We start from the raw sequence: 24,623 nt of genomic DNA, 5'->3' as shown, positions 1-24,623 counted from the left end.
ATGGAGGTTGTTAGAGCAGCCCAATTTTGTAATTATGAAAGGAACTAGAAGGAGCCACTGGTTATCCATTTTATTATGAAATGTACAATTACATAGGTGAAATGAGTGCATTTTATTTTATTACTGGGGAGGGAAAAAAGACAAGAAATTGATGCACCCATGTCTGTAATGACAAGTGAAGGGCAACTTTTGAAGACAGTGGGGACTCCGAGGGTGTGTAATTGTCCTCTGTACTCTGAGCCTTATGCATTTCATCTACCTCATTGCCTGACAGTCCGTTTTGGTATAAGTGAGATGAATAATGTAGACAACATCTCCCATGGGAATTACATTTAAAATGAGGGCTCTAAGTAACTGGTATTGAAAGATCATGTTATAAAACTGGCATCCATGTCCTCAGTCCCACTGTACCCTGTTGTCCTTGGAGGCTGCCCACACACCTGTCATTCATTTGCCCTCAGTTTCTAAGGTGGCAGGATGCCAGCCCCAGCCAAGTGTTCACAGTGCAAAGTGCTTTAGACTCTTCTAAAATGAAAGTCAGTATGTAAATGTGCAACATGACGACATTATTATTCTAGCTTCCTGGCTGCTTTCAGCAAGCACTGACTGCCACATGAGGTCTCAAGTGTTCTGGCACAGTGTGCAAGTGTTCAAAAGAAGTTAAAGTAATGAAATTGGATCTACATTTCCATAGAGATTCAAGCTGGCATGGAGGAATGGAGTCATGGGTTGGATGGTCTCCACCAAACAGCCTAGGCAAGTGCCTGTGATGCCAGGCTACTAAGCAGAATTTTCTATCGTGAAAGGGCACCACTGTTTCTTCCTCTGGGTCTAAAATTACAAAATGTGCCCATTTCTCCCAGGCTCACACCACTCTCTGGGCGCTTTATCCTCAGTCCTCACCCATCCATTCCCTGGAGCACACACCAGCTTTGCTTAAATCTAGCACAAGTTTTAAAATGAAGAATTAAGTACAAGGTGTGGGGGGGAAATGTTTAGTTAGAACCCTAATAGAGCATGAAGTATGTGACTATTATTCATAAGAGGCGGGGCCAGGCTAACTACGTATCTGATCTACCTAAGGTGCTGTCTAGAAGTGGCCACTTACTGGATTTCAGTTGACCTTGTTATTTTTTTATTTAAAAAATTTTTTTTGCAGTTTTCATTGCTCACAGGTCTTCTCATTTGCATCCAGCATTCCCTTCTATTAAAATATCTGGAGCCAAGACCAAACTTAGGTATATGGGTGCTGGGGCCAAGAAACTGGGTTTGCTAAGTATCGCATCATGGTAGGTCCAGGGTCAGCACAGATTCCGCATTTGGTCATTCTGAGACCTGATCTCTTTATACCTCCCCTCCCCCTGGCTGAAATGTTTCTGTTCAGCAGGGCAAGAGCAACGGAATCTGAGTCTTGTGCTTTGCGGCCACCTTTATACTAGCACAGGTCCATAATGCTGAATACTCTTCCTCCTCCACCTCCTGTCATATCCTAAAAATTTCATGGGCTTCACGTATCCATTTATATATATGCAAAAATGAAGTTCATTTAAGTTTAAAAATGTAAGAGTGGGACAATTAAAAGAATTCAAGCCCTCAAGGATACCTTTACTCATATAGAATCTCTCTCTCTTTTTTATTGTATTTTAGGACAGCGAAAAAAAGGGATTTATAAATAAAATCTATGCCATCCAGGAAGTATGTATCAGTGTCCAGAACATCCTAGATGAAGTTGCTTCCTTTGGCGAAAGGATAAAGAAGTGAGTGATGCTGACATGTGAGCCCTGGTCTTCTGTGGGACAGTGTCCATTTGTTTCTCAGAGGGTGAAATGCCACATTCTTTCTGGCAGGGGACACTCCTGGGTGATCTATTGCTCAGTTTTATCATTATTTACTTTCCTTCTGCCAGTCTTTGGTTTTATGAAAGTTCTGTCAATTTCCTCCTTGAAATTTAGAACATATTGGTTGGAAAGAAGTCATACTTGTAGCTTTGAAGAAATAACACCGTCCTAAATTTTAGCACATTTTCACAGTGAGACTTTGTTCTTACACAGAATATGAAATTGTGATAGAAAAAAAATAAACCAAGTTAAATGAGGATTTCAGGTAATCAAGACACACCTGCATTTTATTATTGGTCGAGTTATAATTTCATCAATAAAGTTAAATTTTAAAAAATCATACTATATATAGCACCCTGCAAAAATATGCTTTCAATTTTGTATATTTAAATAGCTGAGATCATAATTATAGATGAAATAAACTAATGCTTTGTCATTTAGAAAATATACATAATTTTTATAATTTAAAAAACAATTTTTTAAACAAGGAAATAGAGCTTCATTGAGAGCTGATGTAAAATTAAGAAACATGTTACTTGCATTTTACTTCAAATAGTTTTATTTATTAATACATTTTTTAAAACAACTGTTTAATTATAAAAATGGTAAGGTGGATTTATAATTAGTTATTAGTAAAAAATATACTAAGGCCCCGTACCTACTAAACTATGTGAAAATTGGCCCACATAATGATTTCTAAATGATCTATTCAAGAAGGGGTGCTGTATATCTGGATAAGCCTACATTTTCCTAGTTTTGTATATCTATTCATTGTTTATTATTCATAACCAAAAGTGTTCTGCAGATTTGGATCCTTGGGCATACATAGAAATTGAAAGGAGTAAATTATTTAAACTAAAGGTGTGAGTCATTCATCTGGTGCCTTTCATGTTTCAAGGCATAATGCATTTTATTTTGTATAATTTTTTGTTTAACACATTTCCACATATGCATAGGTGCTGAGTTTCCACTTTCTCGTATCATATTAGACAGGACAGCCTCCCTCTCACTCCCAAATGTGCCTCTAAGCAACATTCAGTATCAGACTTCTAAAGACTGATTTCCACATCTTTTCTCTTTTCTTCTTCTTCTCCATGTTATTTACATCTCTAAGAATGTTTCCTTGTTCTCCACAACGTATCTGCAGAAGCAGAGTGTGAAGTCCTAAATGGGGCATTTCCCTCTTGAGTATTGTCCTTTCTCTGAGGTACACTGTGTACTGATTACCTGACAGAAACATCTCATTTATATCCGAAGACCCTGGGTCAACTCTAAGGTCAGGATTGTGAATGCCTGAAGGGGAGAGGCTTCTTTGTAACTCTGGGTGTTAGGAGACTCAGACAGGTGCTTGGCTGGAAAAGACCATGGCCAGTTGAAGGAAATGACCAGATCCTGGATGTGGACCAGCCTTGGGGAAAACTGGATTTCGTGAACTTTCCAAGGTATAGACAGAGGTGCAGGTATAGGCTGAGGTACAGGAACACCGCACAGGATCTAGTGAGTCTTGTAGGAGCTATCTTTTCGGCGCAGTAATCTTTCGAATACTATAAGAGAGGAGCTCCCCTGGGGTCACGCGGGATAAAATGGATCTATCCAGAAAGCAGATACAGAAGCAATCTTTAAGTACAAAATGAAAGCCTCCATAATTACATCTTGTTACTAAATCATTCCAGAACTTTCTTGAATTGCATCTCTTTGGGGGGGGGGGTTAAGATCATATTCTAGATATAGATTCCATAATGCACTGTGGAAAAAGAAAAGGGCAGTCTTTTTTCCCCCTGACATTAGCTGCACTGGTATTCCTTGTCACTTTTCCTTCCAAGAGGAGTAAGAACACAGGGAGCGCTTCAGTGAGGCTGCCCAGAAGGAGGGTTTTCTGCGTGAAGAGCCAGTGCCCTCACACATGGAGTGGTGTGATGGATGGCTCTGAGCTGAGCCACAGGAGAGCAAACAGACCCTCCGCCTTCTGTTCTCTCCACCAGCGGGCAGAAGCAAGGGGACTACAGGTGTCAGTGAAGGAGGGAAGGCATGATTCTTTGCCTGGTGACAGTTATAGGACTCACTCTGGCCATAGGAGATAAAAAAACACGACAGCAAAGCCAGACCCCAAGAGTTAACTAAAAACAAGACAACCAGATTGATCCAACTTTGGCTTTTTTACTAGAAAAAAAAACATTTTTAGGAATTTGACCTAGAGAAAGACAAAAAGCAAGCCATATGCTACAAAGCTAAGGAATAACTCTTAAGTGTTAGGCTGAAGGGCAGTACATGAGAAAATCTCTTGAGAAACATCCTTTATTGGATCAAAAACTTCCCTGGAAAAACCCAGCCCAAGTGAGTATAGCATCCATTACCGGGAAATTAGAAGAAATAAAAAACACTGACATTTATCCATATCATGTACAATTTCATATTTTCTTGAAGTGTCTTGGGGCCCTTCTCACTGCTTGCTAAGAAGAAACGCCATACTTTAGACTCCTAGAGTTGAATGGCTCTAATAACTTCACCTTGATTCACATAAACATGTTGCCATCACTACCAGTCTTCCTGGATACAATAAAAGCTGTCCCCATTTTATAACCGGGAAGGTTGATGCTTAGAGAGGTTGACCACCTAAAGTCACATAGCAGAATCTAGGCTTTGAACACAGATTTGCTACCTTCTTTGGTTTTTTTTCATTAAATTATGCTAAAGAGTCACTCAGCAAGATGTGTTAGTTCCTCTTTGGAGGCTGAACCTCAAGGCAATGGTATGCTTATAAATGGAGATATGGTTATATACCCAACCTTGAGGGCTCCACGGAATGGTTCTGTTTACTTTATAATTTTGCCACTCTCTCTTAGAAACTACCAGACTCACAATAGATGTTCTACACAAAAAGCCTAAAAATATCCCCGTCTTTCCACGTTCCATTTGCCTTCTGTCTTGATCTTTCGTTCTTTTTGTCTCATTAAAGTCCTTCCCATCTTAGTACTGTCTGTTTTGTAACTTCCTCTCCTTCTGTTCATTGATCCCATTTTTGTTCTTTGTTCTGATGTTATATCATTGTCAGTATTCCGTCTTGCTTCCTTCCCTGACCCTCTACATTATTAGTCACCAGCAGTGTGGGAACACTGCAGAGCCATCAGCCAGGCCCCGTTATAACCCACTCTTTTCCAGCTTATACTCCCTTTTTGGTCTTCCCAACAAATCTATCATGTGCCATGTTCTCCTTCCCTATCAACAAGGTAGGGAGAATAGTAGGTAATGTTGACTTTATTTCTTAATTATCTATGTATTTCTGGGAAGAGGGCTATGATGGCAGGTGAATTTTTACAAAATTCCCCCTTCCTGACTTCTAATTCCATTTGAAACATAACTGAAGTGGGAAGTGAGTATTCCTCTAAGGATTTCTAAAGTTCTGAGGATTTACACAACCGTGTAAGATTTAGATCTATGGACAATCGTTGGCAACATTTTATTTCCAGTGTGGTTAATCCTGTGTGAGAGTTCATAGAAGAAAGAATGGTAGGCCCAGGGGCATTCTCCTCTATGAAAATTTGGAGAAAACAAGATTCAGTACTAGTTTTAGAAGTAGAAAAAGATTTTTAAACCACGGGGAGTCACCCAAGTAGTGTGACGACTTTAGACCCTTAAGTCACCTGGGACAATCTGGAGAGGTTGGTGTCAACACCCTTTACCTGGGCCCTATGTTCATGAAGTTGAGCAGATTATGACTAACTTGTATCTTCTGATAGCCTATTACAATTGATATCTATTCCAGAGAGAAATACAGTCTTTACTAGATCCTTAGTCCAGATTTTGAATCAGAATCACATTTATTTTCATCTTTGTTTGAAAAAAGTATGAAGTGCTCAGATTGCTTATGTATTAATTTCTCATTCAGTACTTTCAACTGGACCGTCCCATTCTTAAGCTGGCTGGCCATTGTAGCCCTCTGCGCGTTCACAGTCATCCTGTACTTCATTCCGCTGAGATACATTGTCCTTGTCTGGGGTAAGTAAAGCCTTTTTTTTTGTTTGTTTGTTTTAAACTGTCATAGCTGCTAAGAACAAACTATTTTTAAGGGATGAGTTATACTGTCAGTAGTTCCCTATATTTATGGTCATGAAGCTACTCCATGATGAAAAGAGACAGGTCAGTTAAAAATCACAAGAGTGTAAAGATTTAGGTCTATCTGCAAAATGCATTTTTCTTATCTGGCACCATAGGCTCCATCATACTATAAACATGTAGTTGTGCAGATTCTTCATATATCAAAGTGTAGCTTTGTCTAGATATCACTCTGATTTATTTCCACCATTTATACATAAACAGAGGCACTTTGATCCATATGGTGCATTTAGGACAATATGCTTTTGTGCTGTGGTACTTTGTCTTATGGAAATGTCCGTAAACATGGTACTATATATGGCTGCCTGTTTAAGAGGTCACCTTTAAGGAAGCAGGAAAAGGGTCCTTGGCATTGGCAGGCTGCTTGGGAACAAAAAAACCAGCTTTATGTGTACTAAACAAGAATGCTTCTGTAAAAACCCACTTTAAAGGTGATATTTGGGGGTCCTAATTTCTAATGCAATTATGCTTCATGCTAACAGTTCCTATGTACCTAGACTCTACTTAGGTGGTACTTTCAGCATTCTTCATAGTCTGGGTTTTTTTGGTTTTTTTTCCCTTTCTTTCTCTTATCTGACACAATTCTTTGTTTGGAAAACTCAATTTTCAGTCTCCAAGATGAACTAACATATAAAACTACATTAATGATATATAAACAAGACTGGGTAGGAGTAAAATTCTCTACTTGCCCCTGGCCTGCATACACCCGAGACTGCTAAACTTATACAAAATGCAAAGAACCAAAATGGGTTTTCAGAACACATGTGCTTACACTGAAAGCAAAAAGATGAAAAGGAATGTTTTGTTTTCTTTTTAAGGCTTTTAAAGAAATATGCTGGAATAAAATGAAAAAGGGTCTGATGTCTCCAAGCCCTCCAGTTTAAAAATCCTTACCTCGCTATTCTTTTTGGCATATCTTGTCATATTCTGAGCAAGCCTTCTTGCCCCTTATCATCACTATCATTACCTTTACATCTTGGGTAGGGAGTGGAGGGTGAAGGGAAGGGTGATTATGTTTTCCTGCCTTAATTTCTATAATTTAAAGAAACAGTTTCAACTAAGTGCTTTCACTATACAAGGGAAGAGGCATTTCCACCATGTTCTTGTGTCGCTATTGTATGTTCTTTCATTCCTTCCTCTGATATTTAAAACAGGTGCTGTTTTATTGAAGGAATTAAGGTAGGGCGTTAGGTGTGGCAGTTTATTACCTCTAACCTACTTAGGGTCAGACCTGCCATCTCAGTTGTGATAGGTGGGGAACTTCGGGTTTCCTTTCCCCAGGTTCTCAGAAACTGGAGCCCACGGCAGACATCTGGCTGTGTAATCTGGGTTGGCCTCACTGGCAAGCTGTCTTAAACGTAATTTGCAGAGAATGTGTTTGGGTCTCTTGTTTCGTCAAATAAAATAAAACAAAGAACAGTATTCCTTTAGTGGTAGGTGATTGCTGAAATATTAAATAGAAATTTAAGACATGAGTCTCACATGGGGAGACAGGGACCAAATCATAATTGCATTAGTTTATTCTGCTGAACTCCCTGAAGAAGAGCCAAGATGCTCCAGTTTGTGACCCAGTTTTTACCACTCTGATATCATAAAAAGCTGTTTATTTATGTATTTTTATGTGAATATGCTTGGTAATTTATTAAGTGCAATATAAATGTAAAACAGTAGACTTATCCAATTGAAATTCTACATTATTCCATAGAATATGTAGAATAGGTACTTCTAGGTTTATACATTATTTTGACATTTCTACCTCATTAAATTTGGGGGTTTTGTTTTGTTTTTTGTATAATAGCTCCAAATTCATCTGTATTTGCCCCTCATCCACATTTGCTCTTCAGGTAGCACAGAGGATTCACTGTTGAATAATTTAGCATGGGTAGGTATGGCTCATTTTTAATGGTTCTTGGCCACTTTAATCCAAGAAGTGATCCAAGTAAGTCAATCACAGTAGCATCTTTTGCAAGCCTTAAATTTAAATTTCTTATAATTTAAAAGGAAAATTGGTTTCTAAAAATCTCAATGCCAGAAATGTAGAAATGGAAACATATTTTCTTGCTTGTGATGAGAACTTTCAAGATCTACTCTTTTAGCCACTTTCAAATGTGCAATACAGTATTATTAACTATAGTCACCATGCTGTACGTTATATCCCCATGACATTTTATTGCTGGAAATTTGTACCTTTTGCCTCCTTCACCCACCTCCCATTCCTCCGCCTCTGGTAACCACCAGGCTGTTCTCTGTATCTATGAGCTTGATTTTTGTTTTTGTTTTTTTTAAGGATTCCACATATAAGTGAAATCATATACAGTATGTGTCTTTCTCTGTCTGACGTATTTCACTTAGTATAACGAATGCCCTTGAGGTCAGTGCATGTTATCACAAATGGGAAGATTTCAAACTTTTTTATGGCTGAATAATATTCCATTGTGCATATATATACCACAACTTCTTTACCCATTCATCCGTCAATGGACACTTTGGTTGTTTCCATGTCTTTGCTATTATAAATAATGCTGAATGAACATGGGGGTGCACATGTATTTTTGAATTAGTGTTTTTGTTTTCTTCAGATAAATACCCAGAAGTGAAATTACAGGATCATGGTGGTAGTTTTATTTTTAATTTTTTGAGGAACCTCCGTACCTTTTTCCGTAGTGGTTGCACCGATTTAAATTCCCACCAGCAGTGCACAAGGGGTCCCTTTTCTCCACACCCTCCCCAACATGTTATTTATAGACTTTTTGATGATACAGCCATTCTGACAGGTGTGAGGTGACATCTCATTGTGGTTTGGATTTGCATTTCCCTGATGATTAGTGATATTGAGCATCTTTTCATGTATCCGTTGGCCATCTGTCTTCTTTGGAAAAATGTCTATTCAGATCCTCTGCCCATTTTTTAATTGTTGTTCTTGACAATTGAGTTGTATAAGTTTTTAATATATTTTGGATATTAGCCCCTTATCAGATATGATTTGTGAATATTTTCTCCAATTCTGTAGGTTGCCTTTTCATTTTGTTGATGGTTTTCTTTGCTGTGCAGAAGCTTTTTAGCTGGACGCAGTCCCACTTATTTTTACTTTTGTTATCACCCATAGTTTCTTCTAGGAGTTTTGTGGTTTCAGGTCTTACATTCAAGTTTTAGTCCGTTTTGAGTAATAATTTTTGTAAGTGATATAAGATAGTGGTCCAGCTTCATTCTTTTGCTTGTGCCAGTCCAATTTTCCCAACATCATTTAATGAGGAGACTGTCCTTTCCCCATTGTATATGCTTGGCTCCTTTGTTGTAAGTTAATTGACCAGGGACTTCCCTGGTGGTGCAGTGGTTAAGAATCCGCCTGCCAATGCAGGGGACACAGGTTTGAGCCCTGGTCCGGAAAGATCCCACATGCTGCGGAGCAACTAAGCCCGTGCGCCACAACTACTGAGCCTGTGCTCTAGAGCCCGTGCACCTAGAACCTGTGCTCCACAACAAGAAAAGCCACTGCAATGAGAAGCCCACACACTGTAATAAGAGTAGCCCCCGCTCACCACAAATTGAGAAAGCCCATGCACAGCAACGAGGACCCAATGCAGCCAAAAATAAATTTATAAAAAAAAATTAATTGACCATATATACATGGGTTTATTTCTGGGCTCTCTATCCTATTCCATTGATCTATGTCATCTGTTTTTATGCCAATACCATACTATTTTAATTACTATAGGTTTGTAATATAGTTTGAAATCAGGGAGCATGATGGCTCCAGGTTTGTTCTTCTGTTTTAGTATTGCTTTGCAATTCAGGGTCTTTTGTGGTTCCATACAAATTTTGGGATTGTTTCTATTTCTGTTAAAAATGCCATTGGAATTTTGAAAGGGATTGTATTGAAACTGAAGATGGCTGTGGGTAGTATGAACATTTTAACAATATTAATTCTTTTAATCCTTGAGCAGGGAATACCTTTCCATTTATTTGTGTCTTCCTCAATTTCTTTCCTCAGTGTCTTACAGTTTTCAGTGTACAGGTCTTTCATCTTCAGTTAAATTTGTTACTAAGTATTTTATTCTTTTTGATGCAATTGTAAATGGGATTGTTTTAATTTCTCTTTCTGATAGTACACTGTTAGTGTATAGAAATGCAACAGATTTTTGTATATTGATTTTGTATCCTGCAACTTTACTGAATTCATTTATTAGTTCTAACAGTTTTTTGGTGGAGTCTTTAGAATTTTCTATATATAAAAAACCATGTCATCTGCAAATAGTGAGTTTTACTTCTTCCTTTCCAATTTGCACTGTTTTAAAATCTATTTGTCTTATATAAGTATAGCTTCCCCTGCATTCTTTCGGTTCCATTTGCATGGAATTTCTTTTTCTATCCCTTCATGTTTAGTCTGTGTGTGTCCTTACATCTGACTTAATCTCTCATAGGCAGCAATATAGAAGGGTCTTGTTTTTTTTTTTTTTAATCCATTCAGCCACTTTATGTATTTTGACTGGAAAATTTAGTTAATTTACATTAAAGTAATTATTAATAGGTATGTACTTACTGCCATTTTGTTAATTGTTTTCTGGCTGTTTTGTAGTTCCTCTGTTCTTTTCTTCTTCTCTTGCTTTCTTATTTTGTGGTTACCACGAGGCTTATGTACAAGAACTTAATTTAAAAAAAACAATTTTTTTTTTAGCTGTGTTGGGTCTTAGTTGCTGCACGTGTGCTTTCTCTCTAGTTGTGGTGAGTGGGGGCTACTCTTCGTTGCAGTGCGTGGGCTTCTCACTGTGGTGGCTTCTCCTTGTTGTGGAGCATGGGCCCTAGGCACACAGGCTTAGTTGCTCTGTGGCATATGGGATCTTCCCAGACCAGGGCTTGAACCTGTGTCCCCTGCATTGGCAGGCAGATTCTTAACCACTGCGCCACAAGGGAAGTCCCAAGAACTTAAGTTTGAACGCATTTGAAAGTTCTAAATGTTTACTCTATTCCCCCGTTTTATATGTTACATTTTACACCTTTTTATTGTTGTGTATCCCTTAACTAATTATTGTAGTTATAGTTATTTTTACTATATTTGTTGTATAATCTCCATACTAGCTTTATAAATGATTAATCCACTACGTTTAGTATGTATTTACCTTTACTAGTGACATTTGTACTTGCATGTGTTTTCTTTCTACTTATAGCACACTTTCTTTTGGCTTAAAGAAGTCCCTTTAACATTTGTCATAAGGCAGTTTCGTAATGATAAACTCTTTTAGCTTTTGCTTGTCTAGAAAACTCTCTTTTTCAGTTCTTAAGGATAACTTAGCTGAGTAGAGTATTCTTGCTTGGAAGTCTTTTTTCTTTCAGCACTTTGAATATATTATGCCATTCCTTTCTAGTCTGCAAAGTTTCTCCTCAAAAATCTGCTTATAGTCTTTTGGGGGTTCTCTTGTACATAACAAGTTGTTAATCTCTTGATGCTTTTATGACTCTTGTCCTTAACTTTTCACGTTTTAATTATATGTCTGTCTTGATGTGGGTTTCTTTGGGTTTCTCTTATTTGGAACTCCCTGGGCTTCCTGGATCTGTATGTCTGTTTTCTTCCCCAGATTAGGGAAGTTTTCAGCCATTATTTCTTAAAATACATTTTCTGCCCCTTTCTCTCTCTTCCCCTGCTGGGACTCCCTATAATGCAAATGTTAGTACGCTTGATGTTGTCCCCATGAGTCCCTTAAGCCATCTCCACTTTTTGTCATTTTTTCTTTTTGCTGTTCTGATTTTCAACAATCCTTTCTTCTTCTTCATCTAGTCTGCTGTTGAATTCCTCTAGTGTATTTTTCAGTTCAATTATTTTATTCTTCAGCTCTGTGACTTCTATTTGGTACTTATATGTTCTATCTCTTGGTTGAACTTCTCACTTTGTTCATCCATACCCTCCTGAGTTTGGTGAGCATATTTATGAGCATGACTTTGAACTCCTTATCAGGTAAATAACATCTCCATTTTATTAAGGTTTTTTTCCCTGAGGTTTATCTTGTTCTTTCATTTGAAACATTTTCCTCATTTTGCTTGAATCTCTATGTTGGTTTCTATGCATTATATGAAAGAGCCACCTCTCCCAGTCTTGAAGTAGTGGTCTTGCGTAGGAGATGAACCTTATCATTCAACCTTGCCTTAGCTCTTAGTTGTCTCCCAAACCTTTGTAATTGTCCAAGCAGCCTATTCTATTCTATTCTATTTATTTATTTATTTATTTTCGACTGTGTTGGGTTTTTGTTGCTGCGTGCAGGCTTTCTCTAGTTGCGGAGAGCAGTGGCTTCTCTTGTTGCGGAGCATGGGCTCTAGGGCGTGCGGGCTTCAGCAGTTGTGGCACACGGGCTCAATAGTTGTGGCTTGCGGGCTCTAGAGTGCAGGATCAGTAGTTGTGGCGCACGGGCTTAGTTGCTCTGTGGCATATAGGATCTTCCCGGACTAGGGCTCGAACCCATGTCCCCTGCATTGGCAGGCGGATTCTTAACCACTGTGCCACCAGGGAAGTCCAAGCCTATTTTATTTTTAATAGCCCTCAGTAGTTGAGGATGTGTGAAGACCTGTCAGTGTCTCAAACAGGAGGCTCTCAGGCAGCACCTAGATTCAGGCTAATTGAAAGTCATTCCCTTAGGCAGCAGCTTTTAAATTATGCAGATATATACAGTGGGATTGCAAGTGTAAGCCCAGCTGGCCACCAGAGACAGATGATCTGGAGGTGTCCCCTGGGTGACAGTCATAAAAATCAGGGCTTTGGATGAGTTTATAAGCTCCTTTCTGGGAGATACTGATGAGCTGTGGTGAAGCAGAGGGAGAGTGCAAAGATAGCATCCCCTGGCCTGTGGCCCCTGAGAGCACCTGCACAGGCCCCTAGATGTGTGCCAAACCTGAAAGCTGCCCCTCAGGCCAAAGCTCCAGGACAAGCAAATAGGCCTCTTTCATAGAAAGACTGGGGTGTGTTTCAGTCTCCTGTTTGTGCAGTGCCCTGGTGGTGGTACCTTACAGAGAACTATCTCTTGATTGTTACATTCCTGTGAGACTCAGGAACACCAGCTCCCCTGACCACCAGAGTCAGGCAGTCAAGGGGCATCCCCTGGGTGGCAGCTGCAAAAACTGGGGCACCAGACATGTGTAAGAGCTCCCCTCTGAGGTGTCTGGAAGGGTTTACAGTCAGCCCTTAGATGTGTGTTTAATTAGAAGCCAGCCATGATAAAATTATAGGCCCGTTTCACAGAGAGATTGAGTTCCTTGGTCTGTTACTTCTTGCTGTGCCCTGAGGGTGGTAGCTGTTTAAGACCTCTTTCTCTATTGGTTACAGTCCTTTGGGACCTGCAAACATAAGCCCTTCTGGCCACCAGAACTAGGCAATGTAGAGGTGTCTCCTGAGAGCAGTTGCAAAAATTGGGGCACCAGCCAAGGTTCTGGGAGATACTGGCAAGCTAGGGCAAGGCAGAGAGAGAATGCAAAGATTGCATCCACCAGCCTCTGTTGGCCTCTGTTCCCTGAGAACACTTCCATAGGCTCCTAGAAGTGTGCCAGAGCAGATTCCTGCCCCTCAGGCCAAAGCTCCTGGACAAGCAAATAGGGCTCTTTCTTGGAAAGACTGGGGTGTGTTTCAGTCTGCTGTCTGTCCAGTGCCCTGGGGGTGGTAGCCTGCCAAGAACTGTCTCTTGAATGTTATAGCTCCAGGGGACCCCCCAGGAGCACCAGTCCCCTGGCCTCCAGAGCCAAGCAATCAAGGGGTACCCCCTGGTGGCAGCCACAAAACCCAGAACACGAGACGTGGGTAAAAGCTTCCCTCCAGGAGATACTGGTGCTCTGAAGTGCAGTAGAAGGAGAGCTCAAAAATGGGGCCCACCAGCTTCTGTCCCCAGAGAGTATCCCAGCAGGCCCCTGCCTCTCCGGCCAACTCTTTAAGATTAGGAAATGAATTTTCTTCACAGAAAACCTGGGCACCTTTCAAACAGCTGCCTCTGTGCTGGGCCCTGGGGTGAGTGAGTGCTCACGAGCTCTTTAAGAGCCATTCTCCTTTCACTATAGCACTTTGGGTCTCATGGATGCAAGCCCATTGATTTTCAAAGCCAGATGCCTTGGGGGCTCAACTCTCAGGTGCAGGTCTTAAAAGTTGAGGTGCCTTATGTGGTGTACAAACTCTTGGCTACTCAGGGAGAAGCTCCGGGTTTGTGAGTTTCCTCCTGATGGTGGGTAGCTGCACTGGGGGTGGGGTTTATGGCGAGATTGTTTCTCAGCATCTCCTGTCCACTTGAATGTAGCCTTTTTCTCATTTGCCCCACATGAAGGAGGTGCTCAGCTAGTTTTCGGGGGGGGGTTTGTTGTTGTTGTTTTTTTACCGGAAATTGTTCCATATGTAGCTGTAGAGTCGGTGTGTCTGTGGGAAGAGGTGAGTTCACGATCGTCCTAGGTCACCATCTCGAACTGCCTCATAGATGTAAAATCTCAGGCACCAGATGTGTGTGAAAGCTCCCTTCGGGGAGATACTGGTGCTCTGGAACATGGCAGAGGGAGAGCATGAAGATGGTACCAAATGGCTGGACTGAGGCAGTTGGGGAGAGATGGTTCCTGCCAGGAAAGAAAAAAAAGATGGTGGCTGCCAGTCTCTGTCCCTGAAGAGTACCCAGGGAGGCCCCTGATTATGTTTCGCATCAGATGCCTTCCCCTCATGACAAGCAAGTGATCCTTCCCCACACAAAATCTGGTTGCCCCTGGATCAGCTGCTTCCATGCTGGGCCCTGGGGAGGGTGAGTCTGAACACACAAGTTGGTTTTTGAAGCTAGATGTTTTGAGACAGACTAATAGAACAGAATTGAGAGCCCAGATATAAACCCAAGCATATATGGTAAATTAATATTTGACAAGGGAGCCGAGAATACTCAATGAGAAAAGATAGTCTTTTCAGTAAATGGTGCTAGGAAAACTGGATAGTCACATGTAAAAGAAAGAATGAAACTTGATCCCTATGTTACACCAATCACAAAAAATAACTTGAAATGGACTGTAAGACCTGAAACCATGAAAGTTCTAGAAGAAAACATTTTTTAAAAAGTTCTTTGACATGGGTCTTGGTAATGATTTTTTGAAAATCACACCTAAAACACAACCAACAAAATTAAAAATAAACAAGTGGGACTGTATCAAGCCAAAAAGCTTCTGCATAGCAAAAAAAAAAACCATTAACAAAGTGAAAAGACAATCTACAGAATGGGAAAAAATATTTGCAAACCATATATCTGATAAGGGGCTAATATCCAACATATATAAAGAACTCATACAATCTAATAACAACAACAACAAAAAATTAAAAATGGGCAAGGGACCTGAATTGACATTTGTCCAAAGAAGATATATGAATGGCCAACAGATCCGTGAAAAGATGCTCAATAACCCTAGTCACTGGGGAAATGCAAATTAAAACCACAATGAGATAGCACCTCATGCTTGTTAGAGTGGCCATCATCAAAAAGACAACAGATAACAAATGCTGGTATGGATGCAGAGAAAAGGGAACCCTTGTACACTGTTGGTGGGAATGTAAATTGGTACAGCCACTATGGAGAACAGTATGGAGACGCCTTAAAAATATAAATATAGAACTACCATATGATCCAGCAATTACACTTCTGGGAATTTATCCAAGGGAAACAAAAAGACTAACTCCAAAAGATATCTGCACCCCCATGTTCATAGCGGCATTATTTACAATAACCAAGACATGGAAACAATCTAAGTGTCCACTGATGGATGAATGAATGGATAAAGAAGTGGTATACAATGAAATATTATTCAGCCATAAAAAAAACAAGGAAATCCTGCCATTTGCAACAACATGAATGGCCCTTGAAGGTGTTATGTTAGTGAAATAAGTCAGAGAAAAACAAACACTGTATGATTTCACTTATTTGTGGAATTGGAAAAAACAAAACAAAAATAAAACCCCTCAAAAGCCCAAACATCAAACTCACAGAAAAAGAGAAAAAATTTTTTTCTTTTATCTATACGAGATGATAGCTATTAGCTAAACCTACTGTGGTAATCATTTCACTATATGTGTACATCAAACCATCACGCTGTATACCTTAAACTTGTATGTCAATTATTTCTCAAAACTAGAAAAAGAAAATAAATCTTGATGTTTTGGGGGCTCACCTCTCCAGGTGCAATTCTTAAAAGTTGGGGAAGCCTGATTTGGGGTTCAAACCCTCACTCCTCAGAGAGAAGTCCCTCCTGATTGTGGGTTCTCAGGCTAGGGGTGGGGTTTATGGTGTGGTTGTGTCCCTGCCTCTCCTACCTGCTTCGACGCGGGCCTTCTCACGATTGCCAGTGTGTAGACTCACTCAGCCAATTTTTAGGTTATTTTCAGAGGTAGCTGTTCCGTATGTAGCTGTAGATCCAGCATGTTGGTGGGAAGAGATGTGTTTGGGATCCTTATATGTCGCCATCTTCAAAGCTTTTTATTTTTTTAAAGCTGGTGGTAAACCCTTCCTAATTCCAGGTCATTTTGAAATTAAAACAAAAAAAGCAAAAACCCAGGTTAGTTTGCATAATAACAACACCTCCCCACCACTGAAAAAAACAAGTGTATCTTTTGAAAAGGGGGAACCAGTAAGTCAGATTTCTTGCCTTAAAAACAATTCCAATCCAAAATGCCGGGAGACAAGTTTCATCATAGATGAAACATTAAAGCTAAGCTTCTAAGTACTGTAACACTGAGGGGAAAGGCAAGATAGGTCATTGATCATTCTTGCCAGGTGCCTTTTGTTTCCCAAATAGAAAGCCTTTCCTGCTGGGAAGAAGCCACTGAAGTACAAAGAGAAAAACAGAGCAGCCATGGAGTTGGGAAGGTGGAAAGAAGGAGGGAAAGAGAGAGGGAGGGAGAAAGGAAGGAAGGAAGGAAGGAGGAAGGCAGGAAGGCAGGAAGGCAGGCAGGCAGAAGGAAGGGAGGGAGAAAACTGGGTTTACTGGTTCATTCAGTCAAGGCTGAAATAAAGGCAGCTTAATCTAGATCTTCAAATCACCACAAAACTTTTGCCAGAAATGTGTATTTGAACTCGAAACTTTATAGATTTCAATAATGTTTGATCTATCACTTTTTCAGGCATCAATAAATTTACAAAAAAGCTGCGGAGTCCATATGCAATTGATAATAATGAACTACTTGACTTCCTTTCCAGAGTCCCTTCAGATGTGCAAGTGGTATGTAGGTTTCATTATTATAACTACAGGCATAGCTCATTTTATCGTGCTTCACTGATATTTCTTTTTCTTTTTTTTTTTTTTTTACACGTTGAAGGTTTGTGGCAACCCCGCATTGAGCAAGACTATTGGAACAATTTTTCCAACAGCATTTGCTCACTCTGGGTCTCTGTGTCACATTTTGGTAATTCTTGAAACGTTTTGAACTTTTTCATTATTATTATATTTGTTATGGTGGCCTATGATCATTGATCATTCATGTTACTATTGTAAAAAAATTAATACTTGCTGAAAGCTCAGATGATGGTTAGCATTTTTTAGCAATAAAGCACTTTTAAATTAAGGTATTGCTGTTTTAGATATAATGCTATTGCACACTTAATAGACTTCAGTATACCATAAACAGAACTTTCATATGCACTGGGAAACCAAAATATTCATGTGACTTGCTTTATTGCAATATTTGCTTTACTGCGGTGGCCTGGAAACAAACATGCAATATCTCTAAGGTATGCCTGTATCATTTTAATGTAGTGTGGCATTGGGTTTTAACTTTTATATCCATTTAATTTTGAAGGTTTTAGAAGAGCTAAGTAAAGCTAATAAAGCCTGTAGAAGATTTTGCCATTCAGGAATTAGCCCAGTTGGGGTGTTATCCAAGAAGAACTTATAGAGAAGATTGGGGAATGAGAGGGCATTGCATAGAGAACCTACCAGGATGTCAGGGGGACAATCCTCCCCCAAGGTTCAGCTGGAGTTTGTGAGGGGAAGTCACCATCACCTGAAGGAGGAATTAGGAATATTAGATGATGAAAGCAAAGTATGCCAGCAGACATTGAGAAAAACACTTCCTTAAATAAATTGCATGAATTAAGTGAGTTTTAAAGATGTCTGTTTTAGAGATCAGTGAAGGGGGAAAGAGTAACTGAGTTTTGAGAACTGGGGCATATCTCAATCCTTTGAAAGCCTTGGAGGTTAATTAATGCCCATTGATCAATAAATATTTTCAGAGTAAAATGAGAAATGTTTTTATCAAACTATTGAAGCTGGGTTGCAGCAATACCTTTTTCCTTTGTTTCAGCAGAGTTTTTGATTTGGTATCAGACATGAGAGTGGGCTGGATGGAGATGAAGCTTATATTAAACAAGCACACAATAAATTATAGAGAACCATTATTCGGCCCTTCAAAATAGATGGAGATGGTTCTGCTTTTAATGTTACTTGGGTATGGGCAATAGAGACCTCAGCCTGTTACCAAAGTTCACATCAGGGCTCTCATGTACATTATGGCAAGATTTCCCTTGACTCTTTGCTCTATCATTCTGTTGTTTTCTGCATCCCAGCTGTAGATTGCATACAGCTTCCAAGGCGAGCACTTTCTTTTCCCCCAAGCATAGTCTCTGAATTCCTTTGCTTTTCCTTCCTTTGCCAGAAAGTGGCCACCTGACCAGCCTTTCTCTGAACTCTGTTTAAACAGGTGCAATACCAAGAACTGAAACCAGATCCTTCTCATAGCCCATGTAAAAGGAAGAAAAACAATCTTGGCTAGCCAGCTCCCAGCACTGAGGAGACCAGCATCTGTTTGGGAAGATAAAAGGAAAAGCCTTCAGCCTGAGCCGCATTTCCTTTCTTTCTGTTTTTTATTTATTTTGCCATTTTACCATGATTGAGAGAATTTGTAAATAGTGTACAAAGGCATATGTCTTTGAAAATATACTTCCATTGTACAGAATCAATTTGATAAAGGTTTAGCTATTGCTGCGTGAAAACCTTGTTAGCTGTGCATAATAATATAACACATTGGAACAACAAATGTAAGAATGGTAACATTGGGAGATACACATTTCTCTAATTACAAGTGTAAGAACTAGAATATTAAATGCTCAGCTGTGCTCTGATTAAATCTACATAAAATGTAAATGTCAATTTGATTTTAAAGTTTTTTTTTAATGTGACTATTTTTTATCTGAAAAATAATCCATTACAGTTTTCTATGTTTTATACATTTCAAAAGGGAGGAGGGATCCCAGAGCCTAAATAATGGAACAGATGCATTTCAACTTAACATAGATTCGGATCCTGATATTCATTCCTGTGCAAATTATTTAGATATGACTAGGCTGACTTCTTTAAGCTAAAGAGTGAAGGTATATTCACCTCCTCAAGAGAATCTTCCACACACTGAAATCCTACAAAGAAAATTTCCAAATCTTCTATCATTCCATCTAAAACCTTAAAATCTCTACAGGACTACACAAAAAATACTGCCAGGTTTATAAATGATGATTGCCTATAACGATTTTTATACCAATCACTATTAATTTGTGCCAAGTTAGCAAATTAGCAACCCAGTTCAGTCGTCAAAAATCTAGCAAATTAAATCCACATTGCCTTTGGTGTCAGATTATGCCTCTGTGCATCTAAAAATATTTAATACTCAAGTGTTCTCACAGAAAAAAAAAATGTATCTACTTTGTTATTAGGTTACTGAACTGCTTTAATATGCATATTATGATTTTTGTTATTAGTGTGAATTTTAACGTAGAGGAGAATGCAGTGTGCTAAGTGATATGCCAGTGTTTCATTACCATTCATTTATAGAAAAAAAAAATCATTCTTTAAAATATGAATGCATGAAAACCTATTTTGTAAAATAAACTGCTTATGGGGAGGGGGAGTTCGCCTTTGAAAATGTTTCACTACTTTACTTACCACAGAATCTATACTTAAAAATTGCATTCCCGACTCTCATGTAGTTTTTGTACCTAACTTCCTGGTATATCAAGGGAGTATACCTCTAGAGAGACAGAATTTGGTGAGAATGTCTTACTTCCCTGACTTGGTAGGGGATTAAGCTTGGTTGAAATTGCTGCAGTGTTTTGCACTACTTTATTAACAATGGACTGGGATAGGGTGAAGGTGGGGGGTCATGCTGGAAAAATGTAGAAAAGCCAGAAGCGAGAAATATATATTTCACTCTATAAGAAGATTCTTTAAAAATAAATTTAATCTCATCAAAGTTGATTTTTAAAGTATTTTTATTTTAAAGCTATGTTGTTAAATACTGTTTCTTATGATAAAACTATTTTGATCTGTTTATACACTATGCTTGAAAGAATGTCAATTAAATTCCCTTTCTACAGAAAGGCTTTGACCTCAATATGCTCTATTTAGCGCATCATGTTTATAATGACATGCTTACATCCACATACCATCATCGTTTGTTGTTAAGACAGATGTAATACTTCATGAAGTTGATGTTGCTACAGGAAGTTTACTGATGGAATAATTTGTTTGAAATAACTTTTGATTATACTCTGTGTGAGATTTGTGTTCCGTGCTGACATTGTCTACTCAAATGTCTACAAGCCTGATATTCTAACACCTCAGATGTACCCAGTGGATAGCAACCATTAACAGATGACTAATTTCTGTTTCATGCTATCAAATTTCAGATGTTTAGTTCAATGGTAAGGTTGACTATTCACTGCATTAAATAAAAAAAATAATCTTTTCTAAAAATAATCAGTACTTTTTTTTTTGGTCTCATATAAATAATATTTTACTTAAAGAAACACAGGTTTGGTTTGGAAGAAAAAAGGCTTTCCATGAAACCTTGCGTGCTGTATAAAACGCAGCACCTTGCAGGGGTGAGTATCCAGTGACACTGCTAGAGGAGTAAGAACTGAGGCATGAAAGTGATAATCAGGGGAATCTTCATTGCTTTTACAAACTACTGCACTCACAGACTGAAAACAAGAGACTGTGAATAACAGAACTTTAACCAGTTCTTTCTCCTTCTCACGGAGGCACAATTTTGCCTTTTGAAAGCTGCTTAACTTGATTTGGTTTTGAGAGGTTTGTAAACACATAAATATTTTAAGATATCTTAAGAGACTGGATGTCACTCTAACACCTATTTGGACTGCTATATACAGTAGTCATATGAACTATGAAATATATTCCTCAATATCCTTTTGTGAGTAAATTCATTAAAGGTCATTCATCATCCAAACTACTATTATTGCCACTAACTGTGGTAATTTATAAGAAATGCATATTTAAAACTTTTTCCATTTATAAGAAGAACACGGTACTTGTTTATTTTGGTACTGTTCCGCAGACTCAAATTGATAGGTGCTGTCAGGATTCCAAATTAATTTTGAATCATTCTATACACTAGGATAATCTGAATTGAAAGATTCTTTAAGTGACTTTGCTCTGTGATATATTTAATGAGTACCAACTATACGACTTGCCCTGTCATAGGCAATGGTCAAACCAATGATAGCATATTAAAATCAAATCTGGAGTTAAAGTATAGTAAGAGCAAATTTTAATTGATATGTTTCTGAAAGTATCTTTTATAGAATTTTATTGTGTTATTTAAAAGTGAAGAAAAATTTAGTAGTAAGTTCTCTTATCCAGGGACCATATTCCCATTTTGATCTCAATATCCAAATGTCTCTAATGCTGAAAGTAGTCTACTTCTGTATTAACAGGTCTTATTCAAAGGCTTTAATTTCAGTTTATACACTAGTTAAATATACCTAAATGTTTATTTTTGAGTTTTGTACTCAGCATTCAAAACAAATCAAAATATAAAAGGCAGTTGCTATTCCAGAAATACAAGTAAAGAGAGCCACCATTATACTTCTTGCAAAAGCCTCAGTTTATTATTAAATTAATGTTTAAATTCTGGGGCTTTAAATGTCCAGCGTGAGTGTGTGTGTGTATTTGTGTACAGATGCCTATTCATTTGTTTGATTAGTGTGTCTAGAATCAGCCTTTTCTAATTGCTTGGTCAAGTATGAATTAAAACCACATAAAAAATAGTGAAAAGAATACTTACAATAGTGTCATTCCTTTGGATTATAATTCTCCTTCCCAGGATGACTGGTGTAACTCACTGAAAGAAAAAAATATAAAATATCCTTTTTTTCTGGTGAAACTGTTACCTCTTCTGCCTCAGTTTCTACATTTGTACAGTGGCAGTCACATCGTAAGACTTATTCCAGCTGAATCGCTGAGATTTAAGAAATACCAAGGAAAATTTCTCATCGTGTAAGAATACTATGCAGATAAAAACCATTAAATGTCCAAAATGGTCATATGCTATAGAAACTAACAACACTCTGAAAGGTTTGCTAGAATTTAATGTTTCTATCTGTGCTTTTCCAAAGGGATCTGGGGTTAAGAATCAAAAAACAAAAAAGGTCGGGGGAGATGAATCAAATAATTCAAACTGGTTTCAAATGAGTTTCCATTTATTGGGCTATCCCTTAGCATTCTGAACTGGTAACAACAAAAAAAGTGTTCTGTTGCATGCACAAGCAGTATTTTTGTAGACAGGTTTTTTTTTTTTTTTTAATGTATATGATGGTTGTGTCTCCAAATGTCACTGAAAAATTATATGACTCCATTTTAAAAAAAGGTAACAAAATGGCACTGCTCTTCTGCTCTACTCAATTAATGGTGTTACTAAATTAAGCTGAAAGCTCTATTTGTATTAAGAAAAACTGAAATAGGTAAGTAGCTGTGCCAAAGTTTTTTCAGTTTGTAGCAAAAATAAAATTGCAATGTAATTCTCCCCTGCTGTAGATTCTTCAGTGGTCTTTCAAAAGAGAAAAGGAATGACCAACCTGAGAGTCAATGAGCGAACCTACAAACCACCTCTCATTTTCTCAGGAATAAATAAATGCATCTGAGGAGACCTGGCTGAGTGAGGTTGTTACTGCTACTAGTCAGGCAAGATGGTAATATAGGCTTAGTTCCCCATTTTGGTCAAAGACAAGCTTCAAAATGACACGAGTCAACTTGAGGCATTTTATTTTGCCAGAGTTCAAATGTTAAGTTAGGAAATGCTAACTGCATAGAGAAAGGTGCGCCCCTGGCCCCAACCACTTTTAATTGTCTCTTGATGACTGAAGACACATCTGAGACAACAGTCAAGAGTAATTACAGGGCTTCCCTGGTGGCGCAGTGGTTGAGAATCTGCCTGCCGATGCGGGGGACACGGGTTCGAGCCCTGGTCTGGGAGGATCCCGCATGCCGCGGAGCAGCTGGGCCCGTGAGCCACAACTGCTGAGCCTGCGCGTCTGGAGCCTGCGCGTCTGGAGCCTGTGCTCCGCAACAAGAGAGGCCGCGATAATGAGAGGCCTGCGCACCGCGATGAGGAGTGGTCCCCACTTGCCGCAGCTGGAGGAAGCCCTCGCGCAGAGGCGAGGACCCAACACAGCCATAAATAAATAAATAAATTAATTAATTAAAAAAAAAAAACTGACTTTCTTGACCTCCCTTTAAAAAAAAAAAAAAAGAGTAATTACAAAGACAGCTGGACAATAGCAGAGAGGTGAGGGGGAAGGAAATGCCAAGATCTGTCCCAAGTTCAGAGATCTTCTTTTAATAAAGCTACTCAGAATACTGGAAACCTTAAAACTAAACTCTACATTATTTCCACAAAACATTCTTCCTACAGTACTGATTATGACAATTACAAGTCAATATCTGTGTATAACTTGTAATATTGAAACCATGGAAAACAATTTATTGATGTCAAGAACTAATAAACTCTGGAACCTTACACAGTGGTATACCTACCCCTTCCCTTTGTCCTGGAACTCTTACAAAGTTCAGATTTCACTAACACAGAGACCTAGCAAACCATAGGAAGGTCTCTGAAGCACATGGTAACCCACCCAGAAAAGTAAAATACTATGTATGTTTTTAGAAGTAGTTTTAAAATAGATCAATGTGGTATTCGGTCTTACTTGCTTGAAGTTGCTGAACATTACCTTTTAAATTTCCCTGTAGGATGAAAAAAAGCATTTTCAGATATAATAGAGAAAAATTTTTGGGGGGATATCACGAAACATCCAGCATTTGATAATTTAACCAAGAATCAGGCATACGAACTCTTACAGGGAGGGTTGCCAGGTACACACCATCCATTCTTCTGGCACTATGATGCTGATACAAAGAACACACATGTACTTGGATTTCTCAGTGACTGTGACAACAACACTGACAAGCAAGTGAGAAATCTACCCAAAAAGACACAGTGATGTGATACTCACCAGTGTACTATAGTTATGATGTAGGTATCCAATGTATTTATATAAAACAATTGTTAAAATATTGTATTTTGAATTGTACTACTTAAAACAGTAACTTACAAGAAGCCATTTTCCTCACCTTCACAGAAGAGGTGCAAAATAATATGCTCTGGACAACAGTGGCAAGACACTTTTGCTCAGAATTCTCTCAGTAGACGACTGACTGCTTACATCTGAATTAATGCTGTAAATAGTAATATTTAGAAGGGAATTTTTTCTAGGCGTATTATAATAAAAGAAAACAATTCTCAATTTAATCACACAGTAGTGAACTCCCTTTAAAGGAATTTAAGATACAGCCTTTGATAAATGTAGTCATCATTTAATCTTACAGTTTCTCCCTGATTTTTGGTGT

The 24,623-nt window shown here is 38.6% G+C and overlaps 1 protein-coding gene across 11 annotated transcripts in view; it reads left to right on the top strand.

The window, feature by feature from the left end:
* Positions 1-20,616, top strand: part of MCTP1 (multiple C2 and transmembrane domain containing 1) — a 557,626-nt gene extending 537,010 nt beyond the window's left edge. For 10 of the 11 annotated variants that reach the window (XM_059916784.1, XM_059916782.1, XM_059916779.1 and 7 more), the window contains 4 exons: positions 1,648-1,757; positions 5,725-5,834; positions 17,056-17,153; positions 18,631-20,616. In XM_059916784.1, the coding sequence (XP_059772767.1) occupies positions 1,648-1,757; positions 5,725-5,834; positions 17,056-17,153; positions 18,631-18,702 (390 nt within the window). In that variant the 3' untranslated portion in view covers positions 18,703-20,616. Of the gene's footprint in view, positions 1-1,647; positions 1,758-5,724; positions 5,835-17,055; positions 17,154-18,630 lie in introns of those variants that run through there. The other variant, XM_059916785.1, reaches the window with a different exon arrangement.
* Positions 20,617-24,623: the final 4,007 nt, after the last annotated feature.

The sequence above is a fragment of the Balaenoptera ricei genome, chromosome 3, assembly GCF_028023285.1.
Source record: "Balaenoptera ricei isolate mBalRic1 chromosome 3, mBalRic1.hap2, whole genome shotgun sequence".
NCBI classification, from domain to species: domain Eukaryota; kingdom Metazoa; phylum Chordata; class Mammalia; order Artiodactyla; family Balaenopteridae; genus Balaenoptera; species Balaenoptera ricei.
Note: the sequence above shows the minus strand (reverse complement) of the source record. Positions and strands in the feature narration are given on the sequence as shown.